This window comes from Seriola dumerili, unplaced genomic scaffold (genome assembly GCF_002260705.1).
Source record: "Seriola dumerili isolate Sdu_G_001 unplaced genomic scaffold, Sdu_1.0 BDQW01000731.1, whole genome shotgun sequence".
NCBI lineage: Eukaryota > Metazoa > Chordata > Actinopteri > Carangiformes > Carangidae > Seriola > Seriola dumerili.
Window position 1 is genome coordinate 167,554 of NW_019174986.1, and position 9,737 is coordinate 177,290.

At 48.0% G+C, this 9,737-nt stretch overlaps 1 protein-coding gene across 1 annotated transcript; it reads left to right on the top strand.

The window, feature by feature from the left end:
* Positions 1–2,305: 2,305 nt before the first annotated feature.
* Positions 2,306–9,486, top strand: tfr2 (transferrin receptor 2). The gene is made up of 18 exons (XM_022765712.1): positions 2,306–2,407; positions 2,524–2,559; positions 2,634–2,853; positions 3,762–3,954; positions 4,047–4,187; positions 4,290–4,398; positions 4,475–4,717; positions 4,912–5,051; positions 5,121–5,296; positions 5,370–5,489; positions 6,576–6,658; positions 6,761–6,824; positions 7,313–7,380; positions 7,733–7,803; positions 7,896–7,980; positions 8,134–8,358; positions 8,577–8,717; positions 8,968–9,486. The coding sequence occupies exons 2-18, from the start codon at positions 2,530–2,532 to the stop codon at positions 9,208–9,210; spliced, it is 2,352 nt and encodes a 783-aa protein (XP_022621433.1). The 5' UTR covers positions 2,306–2,407; positions 2,524–2,529; the 3' UTR covers positions 9,211–9,486.
* Positions 9,487–9,737: the final 251 nt, after the last annotated feature.

Genomic DNA, 9,737 nt, shown 5'->3' on the forward strand with positions numbered 1-9,737 from the left:
GAGCAAGAGTTAGAGAGGCTCTTACAAGAGAAAATCATAGAGCCAGTGAAGTTCTCATAATGGGCAGCGCCCATTGTACCAGTCTTAAAACCAGACTCCAGAGTGAGAATTTGTGGGGATTATAAACTCACAGTAAACAAAGTGTCCCCTATTGAGCAGTACCCAGTGTTTTGTCAGCGAACAAACCAAAGATTTCATGACACGAAATGGAATCACACATGTCACATCAGCACCGTACCACCCTTCATCCAACGGCGGAAAGGGCTGTACAGACCTTTAAAGAGCTCATGAAAAAGAGCAGCGGTGACACAGTGGAGACAAGAATACAGAGGGCTCTGTTTAGCTGTCGCATCACTCCACAGTCAACTACTGGACTTTCACCTGCCGAGATGATGATGGGTCGGAAGTTGAGTTGTACATTGGATCTCATACACCCCGACTTGAGACAAAATGTGGAGTCAAACCAAGCAAGCCAAAAAGCTCACCTTGACAAACATGCAAAAGAGTGCAACTTTGTAGCAGGAGACTATGGATGTGGTCCTAAATGGGTACCAGGACTGATACAGGAGATCACAGGACCAGCTGCTTACACAGTGCTGCTGGGAAATGGTAAAGTTGTCAGGAGACATGTGGATCAACTGTTCAGCAGACAGGAGCAAGATCTGCAAGTTCTGATACCAGATTCGACACCTGAAGAGTATGTGGTACCTCCAACAGTGACCAACATAGGGCCACAGGACACAAGTACTACACAAGTGGATGATAAAGTTTCCCCTATGGTGAAACAAAACAAGGAAAACAATACACCTGGTGATTTGCCCACTAAGGAGTTGTTCAGATCTCAAAGAAACAGGAGACCACCAGCCCATATGAAAGACTTTGTTGTGAAGTAAAAGACCTGTTTAAGATGTGGAGAAAAGATAGTGTTTTCTTTAAGTTACGGAGGGTAGTTCGACAGTAAAAACTAACCCATAACCTCATTTCTTTATCATATTTTGGGCTGAGACTGAAAAGTTAATGGTTTTCAGATTTCTATATATTTTTTGGTTTATAAAAAGATAAAAAATATCAAAGAGGATGCTCGTGTCTATGTTTGGTCGTACAGTCAGTTGTCATAGTTATGTTGTGTTAGATTACCTGTAAACTATGATGTTGTTTGAACTTAAAGGGAGGGATGTTATAGTGGCTATTGCATGCTATTAAAGTTCTAGGCCTATAGAGGGCGCCACTGTATGTGGCATCTGGGGATGATGCAGTGTGTGTACAGGAGAGTCACATGATGCTACTGACAGGTTGTGTCGTTTTATGATGTGGCCGTGATGGGTTCTGCAAATAAAGTCAGCTCACTAAAGATATGTTCTACTTCTATTAATTGATATCCGACTATATCACAAGCCCCTTCACTAAAAACCATGAGGAGGATTTTTAAAAAAAAAAATTTCATATACAACAACTTGGCTTTAAGATCTTCACAATTTACAAAAGGGAACAGGTAAAATGATAAATAAATGATATAATAATGATAAATCAACACACGTAAGAGATTGAAACGATATTAAACATAACAGAACATAAACACTTGAAGGACTCTTCTGTAAATCAGAATCTGTTATTCTAGAAAGTGTTGATGCTTTTGTGTTAGACACGAACTCATCGAGGTTCCACTCTCTTACACTTGTCCGTGAATAATGTCGTATTTATGAATAAATAAATGCTCAGTAGTGTCAGCATCGTCACAGGTCAGATCTTTTGCTTTGGCTAAAGTTTGAATATCACGTTTAGACTAAAGTTGTAAAATTGAGTTTCTATAGGATACAATATTGTAAGAGATGAAATCAAACATATTCTGAATAGTTTTGTTTGAGATATTGACGTCAATAAACTCCTCCCACTAAAAGCTTTGTAAGACGAGGGACATTAAGACATTTGATCAGATAGAAACCAGAGACTGAACACAGTGAAGAACATGAGATCTGTGATTTACAGACAGAGTTTCCTGTCCTTGAACACATCACTCAACAGTTGTTCAGCTGCTGCCTCTCTGTTCACGACTGGAGGATGAAGGAGGCGGAGCCACAATCAGCAGGTCACTGGATGACCACACACACACACACACACAAACAGAGCAGATGAGTGTGTGTGTGTGTGTTACGTGTGTGTGTGTGTTTATGTGTGTTTACTTAGCTGTTAATAAAGTTAAGCAGATCAAACAGACAGCTCACGCTGACCTCTGACCCCTCTGAGGAACCAATCAGAGGCGGCCGAGGGACAGATCCAGCCATGCTCCGTCCTCACTTCTCTCGTCACCTGGACGGAATAGGACGATCCACCTGGACTCACTGGTCTGTCTTCATCGTGTCCTCCTCCAATCAGAGACAGGCGTTGACCAGCTGTGTCTGAGGGTCAGGTAGAAGAGGTCACATGACACCTGAGAGTAACCACAGAACAAGTCAGGTGATCACTGTCATTCTGATGAACAATGATAATCACGTGACATCATCCTCTGTCTCCTCCCTCCTGTAGGTCTCCATGGACTCCATCAGGACTCATCTAACACAGGTAAGACACTTGGTGGAAGCCCCTCCCCCTCTGATCAGTTGCCATGGTTACTCCCTCTCTCTCTCTCTCTCCAGTCTTCCTCAGTGTCTCTCCACCGCTCAGTGGGCGTGTCCGAGGATGAGGAGATGGGAGGAGCTCTGAGGATGGAGATGAGGTTTGTGACATCAGAGGCTGAGGAGGAGATGGAGGCGGGGCCTAGCAGTGACATCACAGCGTTGGTGCTGAGGCGCTACCGTGGTTACCGGAGAGCTGGTGCGCTGTTGTGTGTGTGTGGAGTCGTCATCTTCACCATCGGTACACACACACACACACATTCACACAAACACACACACACACACACTCACACACACACACACACATTAATACACACACACACACACTCACACACATTGATACACACACACACTAATACACACACAGACACAGACACACGCACACACACACAGACACACGAATACACACACAGACACACACACACAGAAACACACACACACACAGACACATGCACACACACACACACACACACAGACGACACACACACATAGACACACACATTAATATACACACACACACACAGACAGACACACACACACAGACAACACACACACACAAATACACACACAGACACACACACACACATTAATACACACACACACACACTCACACACATTGATACACACACACACTAATACACACACAGACACAGACACACGCACACACACACAGGCACACGCATACACACACAGACACACACTCACACACATTGATACACACACACTAATACACACACAGACACAGACACACGCATACACACACAGCCACACACTCACACACATTGATACACACACACTAATATACACACACACACACTCACACACATTGATACACACACACTAATATACACACACACACACTCACACACATTGATACACACACACTAATATACACACACACACACAGACGACACACACACATAGACACACACATTAATATACACACACACACACACAGACACACGCACACACAAATACACACACAGACACACACACACAGAAACACACACACACAGACACATGCACACACACACACAGAAACACACACACACAGACAACACACACACACAGACACAGACAAACGTTGCTTGCTTTTGTTGATTGGTTTGATCATGTGATTAAAGTGGGTGTGGCCTGTCTCTCTCCCAGCTTTCCTATTGGCCTACGCTGTGTTCAGTGGGCGGTACCACTGCTCCCAGGTGGGGGGACAGGGGGAGGAGGACGAGCACCAAGGGGGCGGGGATAAGCCGTCTACAGAGGGAGGGGCGGGGCTTTACCTGGGAGACCTGAGGGTGATGATGAGGAGGCTGCTGCAGGATGAAGATATCCACAGCACAGTCAGGTAGGTGGCCTACCAGAACCTGGTCCTAAATCCTGACCCAGTCCTGATCCAGACCTGGTCCTGGTCCTGACCCGGTCTGTGTGTGGTCTCAGCCGTGTCAGCAGGGCGAGTCATCCTCCCGGGTCTGTGGAGGGAACATCTCTGGCCTCAGAGATCCTCCGCTGCTTCACTCAGCTGCACATGGACCACACCTGGACTGAGTCCCTGTTCGCCACGCTGCAGTTCCCTGACAGGTAGGAACACACTGACCCCGCCCACAAACTGACCCTGCCAAAAGGTAGGAGCACACTGACCCCGCCCACCTCTGCCCACAAACAATCCTCTGACCCCTGCAGGTCTGTGAGGAGTTCTCTGTGGCTGCTGGACTCTGCAGGACTGATCTCAGAGAAGATTCCTCTGAACCCGTCTGACTTCTGTCCGTACAGCGCCACAGGAAGTACCATGGTGAGACAGAGAGACAGCTGTTCATCTCCATGGTAACCTTGACCCCAGTCACCTGTACTTGTCTCTGTCTCTGCAGGGGGGCGTGGTCTACGCCAACTATGGCCGTCCAGAGGATTTTAATTGGCTGAAGAGTGTGGGCGTGTCTCTGATTGGCTCTGTGGTGGTGATGCGTGTGGGGGGCGGGGTCAGTTTCGCAGAGAAGGTCTGGTTGGCTGAGAGGAATGGGGCAGGTGGAGCTTTGATCTACCCTGACCCTGCTGACCTGCCGCAAGACCCCCGCCGCCTCGGACTGAACACACACACCGCCGTGTCCGAACATGTAACACACACATAAACACACACACACACACACACACACACACACACACACACACACACAGACACACACACACATAAACACACACACACACAAACGTAACATACACACACAGACACAAAAACATACACACACATAAACACATGTCTCACTCCTCTCTACCAATCAGCGTCTCCCTCTGACTCGTCCAATCACAGGTCCACCTGGGGTCAGGTGATCCGTTCACCCCTGGCTTTCCCTCTTTTAATCACACTCAGTTCCCGCCCATCCAGTCGTCTGGCCTGCCGCTCATCCCAGCTCTGCCGATCAGCGCCACCGTGGCCGCCAAGCTGCTCAGGTGAGCCCCGCCCCCTCAGTTACCTGCTCAGGTGTCACTGTGACCTAACTGCAGTCCTCTGTGTCTCAGCCAGCTGTCAGGTGCGTCCTGTCCTCCCTCGTGGCGTGGGCGGCTGCCGTACGTCCGCTGCGTGGTAGGTCCAGAGTTCAGCTCCGGGCGCCGAGTCAAGATGTCCGTCCACAACGTGATGACGCCCGTCCTGCTCAACAACATCTTCTCGTCTCTGGAGGGCCGGGTGGAGCCAGGTGAGCCCCCACACACATCCGTCACCTGTACACTTGTGTATCCGTGACACTGGTCCCTGTTGTCTCTCCTCAGACCAGTACATCATACTGGGAGCACAGAGGGACTCACTGGGACCAGGAGCTGTCAAGTCCGGGGTGGGGACAGCGATCCTCATGGAGCTGGCCCGCACTTTCTCGACCATGGTGAAGAACGGTAAGACTCACCTGGATAGGTGTGGCCCCTCACACTGGGCTGTGGCCCCAAGGGTCAATGTGTCTGCATTGTTAGGAGGTCAGAGCATTGCTGCGTTTATGTTGTGGCTGTTGCCGTGGGGTTGACAGGTGGTTGTTCAGGTGTCAGTGGTTACTAACAGCAATTACTCAGTGGTTACTAGGATATTCTGAGGGTGTTGCTAAGTGGTTACTGGGGTCTCCTCAAAGGTCACTAGGTGGTTGCTATGATTTTTCTCATGATTGTTGCCGTGGCGTTGACAGGTGTCAGTGGTTACTGAACAGTCGGTGGAGTTAGCAGGTGGTAACTCAGTGGTTTCTAGGACATACTTAGGGTGTTGCTATGGTTTCTCTAGAGCGTTGCTAGGTTTATGTTGTGGCAGTTGCCACAGTGTTGACAGGTGGTTACCCAGTGGTTTCCATGGAGATGTGAGGTAGTAATATTTTAATAACATACCTGCTGTGATGTGTAAACTGTCTAATGAATGTGACGAGTGATTTATTTACTAATGAACTAATAAGATAAATTCACTTTCAGATTTGAGTTGTTTCTAATTAAAAAGTTCTGGAGGTCGTTCCGACAGGTGCCACAGAAGAAGAGTCTCACCTGTGACAGAGGCAGCCATCAGTAAACTAGTAAACTAGAGACAGACTCTGTCTCTTCACGCAGCTTCAGCACTTTGTTTTATGATTTATGTTAAAAATGATCAGAGAGACATGTGACAGGAAATGAGCTGAAGCTAACAGTTAGCCTGTCCTGGGACCGAGCTAACTGTCTCCAGTTATTATCATGGAGGATTCAGAGTCAATCAAACCAACAGGAAGTGTTGAGTTTAAGTTGTGATGTCATCACCATGACTGAGACTCGTGGTGCATTCGATGACATCCGGTCAGTGTCAACACTGTGTGTGAATATTCTGATGTTACATAAATGACAACATCTTCTGCTGTGCAGGTAGTTGAACAGTTAAGGTCCTCGCTAACACCTGTACCTGCAGCTCTCAGCTCACTGTGGTCTGACAGGTGAACACCTGTACCTACAGCTCTCAGCTCAGTGTCTCTGTCTCAGGCTTCAGTCCCAGGCGGAGTCTCCTATTCGTCAGCTGGGACGCCGGAGAGTTTGGGAACGTGGGAGCTACTGAGTGGCTGGAGGTTCGTCCAATCAGAGAGCCTCACACACCTCCTGCTGACATCACTGACCTCTGACCTGCAGCCTCCACTGTAGATCAATGACCTCTGACCTCTGTTCACCAGGGTTACCTGTCCATGCTCCACCTGAAGGCTGTGGCCTACTTCAGTCTGGACCAAGCCATCATGGGTAACTGTCTGTCTGTCTCTCTGTCTGACTGTCTGTCTGTCTGTTGTGTCTGAGTGTCTCTCTGTCTGACTATCTCTCTCTCTGTCTGTCTGTTTTTCTGTCTCTGTCTGTCTGTCTGTCTGTCTCTGTCTGACTATCTCTCTCTCTGTCTGTCTCTGTCTGTCTGTCTTTCTGTCTCTGTCTGTCTCTGACTGTCTGACTGTCTCTCTCTCTCTGTCTGTCTGTCTGTCTGTCTCTGACTGTCTGACTGTCTCTCTCTGTCTGTCTGTCTCTCTCTCTCTGTCTGTCTCTGTCTGTCTGTCTTTCTGTCTCTGTCTGTCTCTGACTGTCTGACTGTCTCTCTCTCTCTGTCTGTCTGTCTGTCTGTCTGTCTCTGACTGTCTGACTGTCTCTCTCTGTCTGTCTGTCTCTCTCTCTCTGTCTGTCTCTGTCTGTCTGTCTGACTGTCTCTATCTCTCTGACTGTCTGTCTCTCTGTCTGTTACCTAGGTGATGACGTCCTGTCAGCCTACACCAGTCCTCTGCTGGTCGACCTTCTGGATGCTGCAATCAGACAGGTGACCTGTGAGGGCCTGTGTATACATATATACATTTATATATATGTGTATGTATGTACAAATGTCAGAGACTTTTTTCATGGCGGTGAATCGTTGATGAACCATGTTTAAATCTAAAGCTCCTCTGTCTATAGGTTTGTATATACGTTTGTATACAGTGATCAGCTGAGAGGCTGACATGTCCACAGTGAGTCTCCTTATCTGTCCATCATGTTTCTGTTGGAACTGTAGCTCAGTGTCTGAACAGCTGTTGCTCAGGTGAGTCAGTGTTAGGAGAACTGATGAAGACAGGTGATGATGATGATTCTGATGAGTGTAGACCTGGAACCTGATGAGCTGTTTCCTGTTTCAGGTGGAGCATCCTAAACACGCAGGTCAGACCATCTACAGCCAGGCTGAGATAGAGGGGGGCAGCTGGAGGATGTGAGAACACACACACACACACACACACACACACACACACACACACACACACACACACACACACACACACTGGCTCTCTGTTGTCTCCTCAGTATGAAGCCTCTCTACCTGAACAGTGGAGCGTACAGTTTCACCGCGTTCGCTGGAGTCCCAGCCATGGAGCTCAGGTTCACCGAGGTAACTGTGACATCATCACATGCTGTACTGATGACATCATCACACACTGTACCTGTTATCATAACATTTCCTTGTCATCTCAGTCATGTGACACGTTTCTATGATGTCATGACATCATGTCATGCGACTGTCATGTTCTGTGTATTTGTTCAGGAGCGAGCTTACCCATTCATCAACACGCCATTGGACAGCGCCTCCCGTCTCCAGGAGGTGCTGGGGGGTCGTCTGGGCGTCACTGGGCGGAGTCTGGGGGAGCTGGTGGGTGAGATGGTGTTGCGTTTGGCCCACGACCACATCCTGCCGCTACGCATCACTTCCTACGCCCAGACGGTTCTGCAGTTCAGCGCCCAGCTCAACAAACACTCTGCTGAGCTGCAGGTAACACACCTGTACCAGTACAACCAGTTCAGCAAGTTCAACCAGTACAACTAGTTCCACCAGTACAACCAGTTCAACCAGTACAACCAGTACAACCAGTTCAATTAGTTCAACTAGTTTAACCAGTACAACCAGTGCAACCGGTACAACCAGTGCAACCAATACAACCAGTACAACCTTTACATGTCTATCAGCTGATGTCTCTGTCCTGTCCTCAGTCCAGAGGTCTGTCCCCTCAGTGGGTCTTCAGCGCCAGAGGAGATTACAGCCGAGCAGCACAGACTCTGCAGAGAGCCATCGACTACAGCGACCTGCATGACCCCACCACTGCCCGTTTCTACAACACCCGCATCATGAAGGTACACCACACCTGTACACCACACCTGTACAACACACCTGTACAAAATCACCTGTACATTACACATGTACACCACACCTGTACAACATCACCTGTACAACATCATCTGTACTACACACCTGTACTACACACCTGTACAACCCCCCCTTTAACCCTAACCCTTTACACCACACCTGTACTACACACCTGTACACCATTGAGGGTTCAGGTGTGAGGGCCCTGGTCTGACCTGGTCCTTGTCTGTCCTCCAGGTGGAGTACTACTTCCTGTCTCAGTATGTGTCAATGGTGGAGACGCCGTTCCGTCATGTGATCCATGGTCGTGGTAACCACACTCTGAGCGCGCTCACTGAGCACCTGGCCCTGCTGACCTCTGACCCTGCCCGCTTCGACGAGACGCGCTTCAGACGACAGCTCGCCCTGTTCACCTGGACGCTACAGGGGGCGGCGAATGCCCTGAACGGAGATGTGTGGAGCATCCACAACACACACTGATACATAGTGATACACACAGACACACACACAAAGACACACACACACAAACACACACACACTGACAGGAGAAATGTAACTTTTCCACCAATCCAGTGAGGAGTTTTCCTGTTGCTAGGCAGATTATCTGATATCCTGAGCTGTAACTTTAACCCTCAGTGGTTTCATGTGAAGTTAGAGATTATAAAACTGATATCACTGTAATACTAATAATATTTATTATAATGTGATACATTAATATTCAGTATTATTTACTTAATCATTAATACAGAGGATTGATTACAAGGTGATTAATTATGATTCTTGTCATTATCAGTTTTTTCTGTTTTCTGTCTTTTCTGACTTTGTTTGTAAAAACTGATTAAAACATGTTCTGCCTCCGATGATGATGATGATGATGATGATGATGATGATGTTGTGCTTCAGTCAGACAGGAAGTGAATCAGCAGCTGGAGAGCATGGGAGACGAAGCCTCATTAAAACCTTGTTAAAGCTGGTTAACGAGTTGCAGACAGACGGGACAGCTGTTA

Bases quoted from the DNA above. Each gene is read 5' to 3' on its own strand.
- tfr2 (XM_022765712.1), top strand. From the start codon at position 2,530: ATGGACTCCATCAGGACTCATCTAACACAG. The intron at 5,297-5,369 runs GTGAGCCCCCAC...GTCTCTCCTCAG, and splicing joins GGAGGGCCGGGTGGAGCCAG to ACCAGTACATCATACTGGGA. The intron at 6,825-7,312 runs GTAACTGTCTGT...TCTGTTACCTAG, and splicing joins TCTGGACCAAGCCATCATGG to GTGATGACGTCCTGTCAGCC.